The 13,845-nt window shown below is 52.8% G+C and overlaps 5 protein-coding genes across 5 annotated transcripts; 3 read left to right on the top strand and 2 right to left on the bottom strand.

Moving 5' to 3' along the window:
- Nucleotides 1-121: 121 nt before the first annotated feature.
- On the bottom strand, nucleotides 122-938 carry SPBR_01980 (uncharacterized protein; the record flags this gene model as incomplete). Its single annotated transcript, XM_040760289.1, has 2 exons — nucleotides 122-211; nucleotides 300-938. 2 exons carry the CDS (start codon nucleotides 936-938, stop codon nucleotides 122-124), a joined length of 729 nt encoding a protein of 242 aa, XP_040619524.1.
- A 3,391-nt stretch (nucleotides 939-4,329) lies between these two features.
- SPBR_02062 (uncharacterized protein) lies at nucleotides 4,330-4,919 on the bottom strand (the record flags this gene model as incomplete). Its single annotated transcript, XM_040760371.1, has 2 exons — nucleotides 4,330-4,434; nucleotides 4,503-4,919. 2 exons carry the CDS (start codon nucleotides 4,917-4,919, stop codon nucleotides 4,330-4,332), a joined length of 522 nt encoding a protein of 173 aa, XP_040619525.1.
- A 404-nt stretch (nucleotides 4,920-5,323) lies between these two features.
- Nucleotides 5,324-6,692, top strand: SPBR_01721 (pre-rRNA-processing protein IPI1; the record flags this gene model as incomplete). The annotated part of the gene is made up of 3 exons (XM_040760031.1): nucleotides 5,324-5,371; nucleotides 5,493-5,569; nucleotides 5,723-6,692. The coding sequence occupies 3 exons, from the start codon at nucleotides 5,324-5,326 to the stop codon at nucleotides 6,690-6,692; spliced, it is 1,095 nt and encodes a 364-aa protein (XP_040619526.1).
- Nucleotides 6,693-7,946: 1,254 nt separating this feature from the next.
- SPBR_01428 (ATP-dependent RNA helicase) lies at nucleotides 7,947-10,116 on the top strand (the record flags this gene model as incomplete). Its single annotated transcript, XM_040759739.1, has 5 exons — nucleotides 7,947-8,335; nucleotides 8,451-8,644; nucleotides 8,705-9,142; nucleotides 9,205-9,696; nucleotides 9,770-10,116. The coding sequence occupies 5 exons, from the start codon at nucleotides 7,947-7,949 to the stop codon at nucleotides 10,114-10,116; spliced, it is 1,860 nt and encodes a 619-aa protein (XP_040619527.1).
- A 1,404-nt stretch (nucleotides 10,117-11,520) lies between these two features.
- Nucleotides 11,521-13,045, top strand: SPBR_01644 (fumarate hydratase, class II; the record flags this gene model as incomplete). The annotated part of the gene is made up of 2 exons (XM_040759954.1): nucleotides 11,521-12,743; nucleotides 12,856-13,045. The coding sequence occupies 2 exons, from the start codon at nucleotides 11,521-11,523 to the stop codon at nucleotides 13,043-13,045; spliced, it is 1,413 nt and encodes a 470-aa protein (XP_040619528.1).
- Nucleotides 13,046-13,845: the final 800 nt, after the last annotated feature.

Below are 13,845 nucleotides of genomic sequence, written 5' to 3' on the forward strand. Positions count from 1 at the left end.
GCCTCTTTCTTCTTTCCTGCTGGTGCCGTAGGCCCTGCGCCAGCAGAATTGGAAGGAACGGAGCAGACGATTGAGAGGCTCCTGCCTTTTGCTGTGCTGATGAGAAAACAACAATATGCACTCATTGGGAAAGTGTCACCTGCGACGACAAAAACTTTCTTGCCTTCGTGGTAGACAAGCCTAGTGACGGTGGCCAGCGGGCGGGCCCGTGCTGGGAGGGAAGGAAGGAAGAAACGCGAGCGAACGAGAAGCGAAATACGGAACGAGTTTAAAAAATGTGGCATAGAAAAGGCTCTTACCGTCTTGTTAGATGCCGATGCACCCGAATACGCAGGCGCAGCTGATGACTGGCGCGGTCGTGGGCGGTACAGCTTTTGTGGAGCCGGCGCAGCCGTTCGTGGCTTTCGTTCGTGAAACGGCGACGGCGATGACGTCTGTGGCGGAGATGCAAATAGAGAGGGCGCAGTGGATGCCGTGGCTGTCGTCGACGTGGGCGATCCTACGGATGACGACAATGGAGAGAGCGATGTTGTCGATGCAGACTGCGACGAGGGGGGAGACGACGGGCTGGACGTCGACAACGCGCGGCCAGCACCGCGAATGGACCGACTGATGAGGCCGTGCAAGAGGTCGCGCTTGGAATCACGGCGGTCTTTCTTCGGTGGTGACAAAGGTGATGTTGTCGTTGTCATGGGCCCTGGTATGGAGACGCCCTGCAAATCGGCGCCGTTTCTTTCATAGCTACGACTATTGCTGCCAAATATGTTGTCGGCAGTGGGCGAACCGGCACAGCTCCTTGCTGATACCGGCATGATTTCCGTTCTTGTCGTTGTCGTTTCGGGTGTCTCGATGATGTTGTCACTTGGATTGTTCCATGACCGTAGCGACCACGGCGGCGCATCGCGGCCGGAGCGCTTGAGGATAGATAAAGACGGCATCGGGTCGTGTGGAAAAGTAGACAGGTAATGTCTTTTAATCCTCTGCGACTTACTTTTGATGTGTTGTTGTCCACCCAGTCGCTGCCACCCGTCACTCTCTGCACGAAGCATAAGTGACGATGGCGATGTAAGTGGAGCTGCTGGGTTTCACCATCGGCCGTCGAGTGGCAGGATGCGTCATCAGAGCAGGATACGACGATCAGAAGAGGAAAAGGTTCGATAAACTGGGATCTTAAGTAGGAGTAGTGGTGGGTTGTCTCGTAACAAACAATGGAAACAATGGTGAGGAGTGGTTCTGTCGTCGGCCAGGCCACCTAGTCGTCTTGTGGGGGGGCGGTGTTGCGATGATGCGACGATCGATGTGTGGGTAGATGCGAGGAACAAAAAAGAGCAGAAAGAAACAGCAAAACCATATCAAAGAAAATGAGAAAACGGAAGAAAAGTAAAAAGACAATACAAAAAAGCAGAACGAGAAGAAGCCACGCTCCCAGGGAAACCGGACACGACCAGACCTTCAAGACAGAGCACCCTGGAGGAAGGACAGGCAGAAAGCCAGACATGGGCGCGTTGAGGATCCGGGGGACGACAGCCGTGTCAGATCGATTCCTTGTCCCGCGTGGAGCATTGCCGGGCGAATTGTATTGTGTTTTTGGCCTATCTATGTTGTTTTACCTTTTCCTCTTTCTGGCTCTTGCTCTTTTACTTCCGTCTCTGACGGTGGTCTTATTTGGCTACATATAGGACGTAGTCGTACTTAGTTGTGCAGGCATGTCGCGCGTAAGAACAGGTGAGTATCGATGCAATAGCAGTTCGACAATATACACGGGGAATCGCATGCATTATAAGTGTATAGAGGCCGCCAAATTTCGCACATCACCAGCCGCCTATGGGCATTTTCCTAGATTGCATCTAATCTTTCTTTCCTTCCTTTTCGTTACGTGAAGACCTAAAGTGAGCACGATACTGGAACCGGGGGCGTTAAGAAAATACAACGTATTCACAATGGAATAGAAACGCTGCGGTTCCTCATGTGTTCCTTCGGGCTTGGCTTTTTACAATATTTTCCAGCATTGTCTTCCTTGGTGCTCCTGGGATCCATATTTGGAGGCAGAACGGGGACAGCAAAGCATAGAGATCATATTTAATACGACGTAGAGGTCCTTAGCAGGATGAAAACAAGGTCGAAGTCAATAAAAGGAAACACAGTTGCAATATAACTTTAAACACCATCCTACACCGTGTGGTCTAGCCACGCGCCATTTCGTTTTCGTCATTTAGAGTCTCATTTTGCCCAATTTTCGTTTCTGCAAAAGATGTACGCCGTCGATCGACAACTGTTTCGAGCCCACCCAGGCTGCGGCTCATCGGAGCACGGAGGCCTAATAAAAACGCGAGATGCACGGATAAGGCCAGGAGATTGTATCCCGACGGTGTGCTGTGTAAAAGCTGAACAGTGAATGGTAGTAAATGGTGATATTTATTTGCTAGTTTTTTTTATTTCTCTCTCTTTTATTTTTACTTTCCCCGTGCCTGGTTTTCTGTGCTGTTTTCCTTTTCTTTGTTCAGTCCACTGACGTGCTCGTTTCGACAAAAATGGCTTGCATATGACACGCTGGACCGCCCCTGGCGATCATGCCGTGGCCTCGGCGTGTTTCTATTTTCATTCCCACGAGACCAACAAAGTTTGTATCAAACTAACACACAAAAACAGGGCCAGACCGGCGACGGCCCGCCTTCTGCTTGGGATAGTCAGACTTTTCAACGACAGCTTGTTCAATTTTCTTCTTTTTCGTCTTCTCTTCCCCGACGTCGCTCCTTTCCAGACGTTTTCAGCTAAAGTCAGACTTCCCTCCAGTGTCTTTGTCTTCTATCTCTCTCTTGAACGAACTCCAACCGCTCAAAAGACTCAAGGCCGTGTTTGAGAACTTAAGAAGGCTGAATGACTACTCCCTGTCTATAATCCCTACCAAACTTACCGTCGAAACCAAACCCTGCAATCGGAATACTGTGCCGTCATTGGCTTCGGCACATGAGACAAGGACTGGCCAAATAACCCAGGGCTGACCAGCTCCGATTGATTGCACTGGCATCTGATCTGCCATGCTGGAGGGATTTACAGGGTCATCTACCGAATGGCTTTGATGGAACTGACGACACAAGTTTACAGTCCTACTTAGAACTTAGCTTCACACACGTTATTTTGTGTACTTTACCATCGTGTATTTACGTTTTGGTCCTTTTGGCAGTCAGTTCAGCGTCGTTTCATTGCTCATTTCGGGTTGCATAAACAAATCTAGCCAACGGCACATACCAGACGGCAAAGTAATATATGTTCTGCGTTGTTATTAATTTTCCATCACTTTTGGAAACCCCCACTAATTCCAGACACACAGCCGAGACGATAAAGACATATTATAATAATAATATAATCTTCACCATGAACTTTGTTGTCGCATTCTAGAAGACGACATGAGACGCCCGTTCCCCCTTTTAATGTGCCATCCTACCCTGCCAAGCCACTCTCCTGGCCCATGCTTTCGCACCCTTAAATTTTTTTTCTTGTCTAAGCTGTATCTCTTATACCGTTTGATTCTGAAACGAGATACCGATGACCTGCGTCTTTTTGACGCATGCCGTACATATGCACCACCGATATAACGGCCGCACTACAGGGCTTCAATTTCTTACCCCTGCTTTCTAGAACATGGAACGGAATTACGGGTAAGCCCAAAATGAACCATCACCGAAAAGAGAGAAGATAGTAATATAGAAGACAGACGGAAGGCGAGCAAGCGGCTGTGTTTTGGGATATTCGTCTTTAAAATCGCCGCACCTTGTCAAGTCCGATAAGGAGCATCGAGGATATGTATCCCACGAAGCAGTAAACCCTGTAAAATCTGTTCCTGGGGTTGTAATTTATGTGCAGATGACAAAAAGGGTATATATCTCCACCAACAACGGCGCATTCTGACCGCTTGATTTCGGCGTTCACCTTCCCAGTATTTGTTTCGTGTTTTTTTCATGTGTTGTTGAAAGACATGAAGGCAAAAATCAATAGAGTCCTAGCTCGGCATCCTATTCGCCCGCATGTCCAAACTGCAACGAAGGTCTCGTCGTCTCGTAGGGTTTGGTGATAACGAGAGACCGTATGTGCGAGACAACCCAACGTGGCCCTGAAATACTTTCGTAGCTGGACTCTCTCGGTGTCCATATTTTTTGGTCCCGTACTACCGTGTGAGATTGCGGACAATGCGTTGTGTTGCTGCATGCCGTGCCAAACGATAGTCGGGTCTCGGTGTGAGAAGCCCTTTCCACTTGTATCGATTCCTCATATTCATTCCCTTCGTGGTACCCGCAGCCATGTCGTAACGCTAATTAATAGCAAACAGGGTTAAGCAGGCGGTGTGTCGTGGATCACAATCAGGAGGTATTTCGGGTCGGGTACAATGACAAGCTCCTGCTTCTTTGTTCGTAACCGGAGAAGCTTCAGTTCATCCTGTTCTCGGTTAGTTGTCCATAGTCGGCCCACTGTGATAAGCCTTCTCTGCGTCCCGACGCTCTCACCTCCGTATCAATGGCCTCCACGAGGTCTCCGGACGTCTTCACGTAGTTCCACACCAGCCCGGCCAGCTCACGCGCGCCCTTTGTGTCATCCGCTGGTACTCCATTGTCGCCGCCGGCACCGCTCAACAGCGCATCTTCTGCAAAACCGCCGCCCGCCGCCATGCTCGTGCTGCTGGTCACCATTGTGCTTCCGTTGCTCTCCTTCGTGGCGCCATGGCTGCCGCTGCCGCTGCCGCCGTTGCCACGACCAATCGAAGTCCGGATTGACGAGATCTGGCCTTCCATCTTTAGGATCGAGCCCGTCGCGCGGTCGAGCAAAATCGTGGCCTTGACGCCGGCCTTCTTTGCGAGACGCCCGAGCGTCTCGTCGAGCACATCGCTGGTGCCGGAACCCTGCCGCGAAGAGGCCGTTAGCATGTAGCTTTCATTGCATAGCACATTAAAAAAGCCTTAAAACCCACTGAAATATCTGCAGACATCCTTGTCGTTGTGTTGTTTTGATATCGGAGGAGGCGGAAGGGCGGTGGTCCCAGGTGTAGTCTACCAACGGGAGTATGGAGAATGCGCCAGCTTGACTGCCCAAACGTGCCTTCCGTGTTTTAGTGGGTAGACAAACGCGACTAAGGGAAGCTACAGTGTATCACACCCCACCTGTCCTGCCCCACACATGCCCATTGACTCGTCGCCCATTTGATTCTGCCACTTTTGACCGCCAAAAAGTTGAAAGTTCAACTGTCGCAAACCTTCATCAACCAAGACAGCCGTTCTTCGTGCTCACATCGTGTGCTTTACCCACTGATACTAGGTGCAACGCTGTCAAGATGGGCTCAAGCTCGAAAAAGAAGAAGGAGAAGCAGAAGGACTTTCAAGTGAGTTGAATTGGGCCTTCTACGAATGGCGACGAACGCCATAGAACGACCAGACAAAAGAGAACGAAACGACCAGACCGAAGATGGCTTTGATGCTAACACAATATCCTTTCTTTTCTAGAAACCAAAACTTAAGGTCGGCAAGGCAAAGGCCAAGGCGGCGAACTTTACCGACACAAGCTTCCGGACAAAGTGTAAGTAATTCTCGTCCTGATGTATTATTCAGTCCATCTCTCTAACGACACGACTAATGAAATCAGCCATCACTGTCAACCAGCAGTCTCTAACCGAAGAGGCACCGGATCCGGCCGTCCAATTCCGTCACAACTTATCACTTGCATCCACATCAAGGTCCGACAACCAGCGCCGCGATGCTTTGGCTTTCTTAACCAGCCAGCTGTCAAGCGGCAGTAGTGGAGGCAGCGGCAGGCAAGGTGCGAATGCCGGCAACAGCAACCCTGTTGGCACTGCCGGGCTGCTCAACCGACTGCTTCCGCTCATCTCCGACCCGGCAGGGCCCGTCCGCGCCCAGCTCCTCAAACTCTTCCGCGTCCTCCCACCCAGCGACGTGCGGCCTGCTGCCGGCAAGATCTTGCTGTACATCCGCGCCGGTATCACCAACCTATCGTCGGCTGTCCGTGAAGACGCCCTTGGTGCCCTGGAGTGGCTTCTCGACGTCGCAGGCGACGAGCTGGTGGCCTGCCCGGGTGGTTGGCTCAAGACGCTCAACGGCCTCGGCGCCATGATGGGCTGGGTCGCCGCCGTGCAGACCAATACCTTTTCCAGCACGGGCGCCAACAGTGTGTCTTTTTCGTCATCGGGCTGGTCCTCGGCGCCCAAGACGTCCTTTGCCGGTTCATCCACGGCCACACTTGTCAAGGGCGGCGGCACAGGCGGCTCCAAGGCCATGCGAGGCGCCTCGTTTGCGCGGCAGCTGGCTGCACTCACCAAATTCTTGGAGATTGGCCTGCGCCGTGAAACACCGGCGCCCTATAACCCGCAAGCCTACTGGGACAGCCTGTACCGGCGGCAGCCGTCGGCCCCTCCGCCCGATGGCGTGAGCAACAGCACGTCTAGCAGTACACTAAACCCATTTGGCCACCTCAACCTCTTTGGCGCGCCGCGCGACGAAGACAGCGAGATGTATGCCGACCGTGAGGACCGGCAGCGTGTGTTTGCCAAACGGTGGCAGGCAGCGATCGTCCGGGGTATCGAGGAAGCACGACGCGAGGGCGGTGCTGTCGGTCGTGCGGCCGCCACGCTCGATGATGTGCTGCAAGCTGGCATGGAGGACTATAACCAGATGGTTACGGTTAGTTAACGAAGTCGTCATGAGCGAGAATTTTTTTTTTTTTTCGGTTTCTCTGGGAGGCTGTGTAGGATGCATGGGTCACGGCGTTCCGCGTTTGTTTACTGCGCTTCTTATTTCTCTTCTTGGTGGAAACATAGTGTCTTGCTCTCTCTTCAATTTTTTTGGTACGTTTCCATTTTGTATACCGAATAGCACAGGAATGAAGTACTACGAAGTTTTGCTGCGTCGAGACTTAATGGGAGACCGTTCTTCTGCTTTTCTACTTCACGAGATGTTGTAAAAAATGCTTGCACAACAACCAGTGAATGGCATTACACTGGAGTTTGACTTCTGGCGTAGGAAAGAACGACTCATCAAGGCAAGGAGCACCGCTATTGTTAGTTTTACCATCCCTGTTCATACAAAGCAAAAATTGTCTCTTTAACACGATGAACGCACAAAGACACTAGCTGGAGCTCCCATCGCGATGCCGGGCTCGCTCCTCCCCGTCCCTCCTTCCTTCTCGGGCTCGTTCCTTCTTTCCATCTGCCATTCGCTCCTTCCCTTCTCAATATTCACCTTCTCGCACCTTCTGTTTCGACGAAAAATTTATTCTTCCAATGAAAACTTTTCGTGTTTATTTATCCCTCCTGGCACCCTTCCTCTTCTTTTCCCCTTTCTTTCCTCCCTTTCTCCTCAGTGTCAGCTTCACCACGGGTAGAGGTTGGGACTTCATTTGTGTCGTTGTGGATTTTTTGAGACTTCTGGCTCCAGTTTCAGAAGGATAGCTTCATTATAAAGGTAAGTTATACCCCCCCGGATTCCTCCCCTTGTCTCCGATGCACTCGCGATATAGTGCACTGCGACCTGTACATCAAGTTCGTGTCTTTCTCCGAAGCCTTCTTTTCACTTTTCTCCTCCCATAAAACCCTCAACTCTCATACCCAGCTCTTTTCTGCGTTAAGGTAGCACTACAAATGCTCGGCAGACAAGCATCTTACTTTTATTCACCCGCTGTGTTGTACAACCTCGCTCACAGCGGGGGGGGGCATCTCGACCCTTTCTATGGGCTGGCATCTATCGACCATCTATCGAAGATTATTTTCCGCTTTACACGCGATATTTTGATACATTAACCTAATACCACAGCTTTGGTACCGAATTCGCAGGTTACTGCTTGCCGTCATGTAAGTTAGCGACTCTATGAGAAACAACTTCTACAGTTCCTAACAACCCCATCCATTTGATCACAGCGTTTTGTTTCCCGTACAATAGAGACCGAAAATGTCCGCTGCCTGGAACGAAGGCCCTGACCAGGGTGGCACTCCTGCTGACGGTGGTTGGACAGCCGAGGCTGTGGCTCTTGATGGTGGTGGTGGCGATGAGGACCAGACTCAAGATCATGGCTTCGACATTGCCGTCAAGCCGGAGCTCTACCCCGGCTTCGACGGTGAGCGCCAGCAGATCAAAGACGCTGGCTGGATTGAGAGCACCCCGTACAACTACGAGGCCGAGCAGGACCCCACCAAAGTCCTCCGCGACTGGGCCGGCAACGCTACAGTCTACGAGTGGTCCGGCGAGGAAGGCGACGTCGGCCCCGCCTCGGAAGAGCTCGAGCGCGAGCTTTTTGGAGACCCAGAGAAGCGCTCCGGTTCCGGTATTGACTTTTCGACGTAAGTTACTACCAGTGTTGTGTCTCTTTTAGCTCTCCCCCCCCCGAGGGGGACACTTTACAACTACTTTTGCTCCTTCTTTGTTTCGCTAACCATATTACGTGCTTCTATATAGACTTGCTGAAATCAAGGTTACCCAGGAGGGCGAAACTCGCATTTCTCCTTTTTACGATTTTGACAAGGCTGGTCTCCACCCTGCGATGCGCCGCAACGTCGAATTGGCCGGCTACAAGGTGCCAACTCCCATCCAGATGTACTGTCTTCCCGCCATCATCAATGGACACGACGTCATGGGTATTGCTCAAACTGGTACGTAGCGCCATTGTTGTCATGACCGGTCTCATTTATACAAACTTACTTTGAAACCAGGTTCCGGCAAGACGGCTGCCTACCTCATTCCCATCCTGAACCACCTCATGGGAAAGGCAAAGAAGCTTGCCGCTGCTCGCCCTAATCCGGCGACCTACCGCCCGGGTCTAGACGCCCCGGCGCGTGCTGAGCCGTTGGTCGTCATTGTTGCCCCCAGCCGTGAGCTTGGAATTCAGATCTTCAATGAGGCCCGCAAGTTCTGCTACCGTACCATGCTCCGCCCCTGCGTAATTTACGGCGGTGGTCCGATCCGCGGTCAGCTGGAGCAGCTCAGTCGCGGATGTGATGTTCTCATTGCCACGCCTGGTCGTCTCATTGACATCATGAACCGCCCTAACCATCTGTCTCTCCGTCGTGTCAAGTTCATGGTCCTTGACGAGGCTGATGAGATGCTGCAGGATGACTGGGGTGAGGATCTCAGCCGCATTCTCTCAGGTGGTAAGTATGTCCAGTCCTATGTAGTTGTCGAGAACAAAATTTTGCCTAACGCCTTCCTTCAGACCAAGATGATGGTGATATCAAGTACATGATGTTCTCGGCCACGTTCCCCAAGCGTCTGCGGGACCTTGCCAAGGAGTACCTTGCGAACGACCACTGTCGTCTGCGTGTCGGCCGTGCTGGCAGCTCTCACGGCAACATCCAGCAGGTGATCTCGTACATGGATCCTGCAAACAAGCGCAAGGCTACCGTTGAGCTTCTCAACTCCATCCCACCCGGCCGAACCATCATATTTGTCAACCGCAAGCTGACTGCTGACGAGCTTGACGACTTCCTGTATAACCTTGGTCTCCCCTGCACCTCGATCCATGCTGGTCGCACCCAGATGGAGCGCGAGGATGCCATGCGTGCGTTCCGTGGCGGTGAGTGCCCGATTCTCATTGCTACCGGTGTCGCTGCTCGCGGAATCGATGTGCACAATGTAAACCATGTCATCAACTACGATCTCCCCACTCTTGACCACGGCGGCATTGAGGAGTACGTTCACCGTATTGGTAAGTCGACTTGTTCCACCACCCCTCATCGCTCCTTGTAGCGTACATTGATCTGACTTTATCTCTAAAACAGGACGGACTGGTCGCATTGGTCACCGCGGTCTTGCGACGTCGTTCTACACCGACCGGGACGAGCCCATTGCGAGTGTCCTTACGCGCACTCTCCTTGAGACCAAGCAGGAAATCCCCGATTTCTTAGAGATGTACATTCCCGAGGGCGAGGCCCGCGAGAACCTCAAGTTCGAGGCTGACTCCGACTTCGAGGAGTTCACTGCCGGCGACGGCGGTGACGACGGCTGGGGTGCCGGGGGCGATGCAGGTGACTCGTGGGACGCTCCGGCCGATGGCGATGCCGGTGGCACCGGTTGGGGTGGCGGCGACGACGATGCCAACGATGTACCGGTTGTTGGTTGGTCGTAATAGGTGCAGTTCACCGTTCATCCACTCCAGGTTAGGCCGTCGGCGGTGATGTATGAGGCCATGATGCGGTCGAGGAAACGAGGGGTATTGTTTAGAGAGTACCATGAAGGCGAACTCAGAAAAATAAATGAAAACGAAAAAGGGTGTAGAAAAAGAACTGGGAAATCGATGTTGCAAAAAACTAGGTGGAAACAATTAAGCAGGGTGCTGTTCACATTTCAGTGGACTTTGTGTTGCCATTTGATAGCTTAGGTACGTCAACATCATGTCTCTGAAACAATTGAAAAAAAAAATAGTGTCTTCGTCAGTATACTATTTTACTTGTATTCATGTTTGTGTTTGTGTTTGTATTCCAATCTCCGCGATGGTCAGCGATGCCTCAAAGTGAAAAACGGTGTAAAGAATGGAGGATATACACGTGACCTTGTATTGTGCGTTGGGCCGGCCTGCCGGAAACGATCGGAATACAAGCTTGAAGGGCTATATGGAGGATTGTGGTTTCGGCTGCATTTGTGGGGTGTCGAGACAGTTACAGTGTTAAGGCTGCTCTGCATCCGCTAGAGGGTGAGCTAATTTTTTTTTGTTGAACGGATTGTTGAGTGACGGTGGCTCTTTTCCCCTACGAGCGTGCCTTCCGTGTTTTGAGTGCAAACCATTAGAGAAAGGGATTTTGTAGTTCACCTGGTTCGGAAAGCCTGGTCGCTGCCCTTTCCCCCTTTCGCTGGTCGTTCCTTCTCCAATGTGCCGTGTGTGTTTCCGTAGAACGCGAGCCCGGCATAAAAATCGTCAATTCCTAATCTCGAGGGGGAAATAACCTCATAAATACAAAAAAACTGAGCGTGAGACCCCCAAACGGCTGGAAAACGAACTCCCCGGGTGGGACACAATACGAGCAAAACTGCTTATGCCCGCACTTTTTTCGATCCCCTCCTATCTCTCACCGACCGTGTTAATTTAATCCCGAATAGCGAGAAAAGGCGTTGATTAAAAAAGTGAATTGACGCAAAATCGAACGAAGCTTTCTCCAGAGAAAACAAAAAGAACGACACGAAACAAGTGACCAAGCACGGTGGCACTTTTCCTCCTCCCCCTCCTTTCTTGCAGCTCGTCCTCTGCTTCCCCTCGCCCTTGGGAATTCGACCCCTCCCGCATTACCCAGGCAAACAGCGCCAACGGACACGCCAAAACAGGATCAAATAAACGGCCATAATCATGCTGCGATCAGTGCGAATTGCGGCGCCCGGCCTCGCCCGAGGCTTACTACGCACTGCGGTGCCTCGGACTACCAGCACATGTTTAACAGCTGCTGCCCAAAACAACCTCACTCGCATGACCCGATCTCCTGCGTCGTCGCAACAACTCCTGGCCTCTTTCACCCGTTCCTTCCACGCAAGCACCGTCAGAATGTCGAACACACGAACGGAGAGCGACGCCTTCGGCGAGATCCAGGTCCCGGCGGACAAGTACTGGGGTGCTCAGACGGAGCGGTCGCTTGAGAACTTCCGTATCAACCAGCCCCAGGACCGCATGCCACCCCCAATTGTGCGCGCCTTTGGCATCCTCAAGGGCGCCGCCGCCACCGTCAACATCAACTACGGCCTGGACCCCGAGATTGGCAAGGCCATCCAGCAGGCCGCCAAGGAGGTGGCGGACCTCAAGCTGCTCGACCACTTCCCGCTGGTCGTCTGGCAGACCGGCTCCGGTACCCAGTCCAACATGAACGCCAACGAGGTCATCTCGAACCGCGCCATCGAGATCCTGGGTGGCACCATGGGCAGCAAGAAGCCTGTGCACCCCAACGACCATGTCAACCGCAGTGCCTCGTCCAACGATACCTTCCCTACCGTTATGCACATTGCCGCCGTGCTCGAGATCGAGGGCGAGCTGTTGCCGTCCATCCGCAGCCTGCGCACCGCGCTGCAGGCCAAGGTCGACGAGTTCGAGGCCAAGGGCATCATCAAGATTGGTCGCACGCATCTGCAGGATGCGACCCCGCTGACGCTGGCCCAGGAGTTCTCCGGCTACGTTGCTCAGCTTGACTACGGCATCCAGCGCGTCGAATCGTCCTTGCCGTCTCTGCGCCAGCTGGCCCAGGGCGGCACGGCTGTCGGCACTGGCATCAACACCTTTGTGGGCTTCGCCGAGGCCGTTGCCGCCGAGGTCAGCTCCATGACCGGCACCCACTTCGAGACGGCACCCAACAAGTTCGAGGCTCTGGCCGCGCACGATGCGCTCGTGCAGGCTTCGGGCTGCCTCAACACCCTGGCCACCTCGCTGTCCAAGATTGCGCAGGACATCCGCTACCTGGGCAGCGGTCCCCGCTGTGGTCTCGGCGAGCTGAACCTGCCGGAGAACGAGCCCGGTAGCAGCATCATGCCCGGCAAGGTCAACCCCACGCAGTGCGAGGCCCTGACGATGGTGTGCGCCCAGGTCATGGGCAACCATGTGGCGACGACCATTGGTGGCATGAACGGCCAGTTCGAACTCAACGTCTACAAGCCGCTGATCATCCGCAACGTGCTGCACAGCATCCGCCTGCTGTCGGATGGCATGCGCTCGTTTGAGAAGAACCTCGTCGCTGGCCTGCAGGCCAACGAGGAGAAGATCAGCAACATTATGAAGGAATCGTAAGTTATCCTGGTCCGCTCCACCTCTTTCTCCCCAAGAGCCGAGTCCGTCTCCGTTATTTTCTCACCTTCCATCCGCCGGGTTTTCCTCTTTTACTGACACCATTTCCAGCCTAATGCTCGTCACCTGCCTGAACCCCAAGATCGGCTACGACATGGCCAGCAAGGTCGCCAAGAACGCGCACAAGAAGGGTCTGACCCTGAAGCAAAGTGCGCTCGAGCTCAACGCCCTCACCGAGGAGGAATTCGACACGCTCGTCCGGCCGGAGCTGATGGTCGGTCCCAGCCTGTACAAGGCTTAGGTAGTTGAACAAGGGTGAAACCCCCGTCTTACTCCTTTTGTTTTTGCCTTTTTCTGAAGTTCTGGATAGAAAGAGCGAGAGCACAAATTTAGACAAAAGTCAGGCGGCGTAGAGGGACTCAACGCACATTGCCGCGACATCTCAACGCCTTGCAATGGCATGTAACGATGTATGTATCTCCAATTGAACAAGAATGCACCAAAGGGAGACGCAAACAACGGCCCCTGAACCCCAGAATACTGGGATAGGCCAGAAAAGAACCGAACAACAACGACGACAACAAGAACAAAACCACACAGAAGGAAGATGATCAATTCTGCATTCATTTCGGCCTATCGTCTGTCTTGCCTTCTCGACTCTGGCAGTAGAGCTTCAGCTTGACCCACCGTAAACGTCATTTTGTAGTCTCGGAAACGATCGGCTTGGCCTGCCCACCGTGTCTGTCGTTTTGTTGCACGAATAGTATGTCGTAGATGTCGTAGTCGTATTTTCACTCGTGGCCGGAACCGTTCATTGCCTGATTGAGCGCGTCTCTCTTTTGCCTCAGCCCAGTTTCCCGGGCAGAAGGTGCACTAATAAGCCTCGGCACCGGCTTAGGGATGACCAGTTCGGCAGAGCGGAGCCTGTCATTGGGCGGGCTGCTGTCGCACTGGCAGTTCGCGCTTTCCAGGCGCTGTCAGTGAGCGGCAATAATGCACTGCGCCGAAGCGACTTGAGAGGAGGAGGAGAAGAATGAATAGAAATTCAGAATTAACGGGGAAAGGCAAAGATTAAAAGAATGAATGGTCGACTCGCAGCTT

Source organism: Sporothrix brasiliensis, assembly GCF_000820605.1.
Source record: "Sporothrix brasiliensis 5110 chromosome Unknown Cont18, whole genome shotgun sequence".
Taxonomy (NCBI): Eukaryota; Fungi; Ascomycota; class Sordariomycetes; order Ophiostomatales; family Ophiostomataceae; genus Sporothrix; species Sporothrix brasiliensis.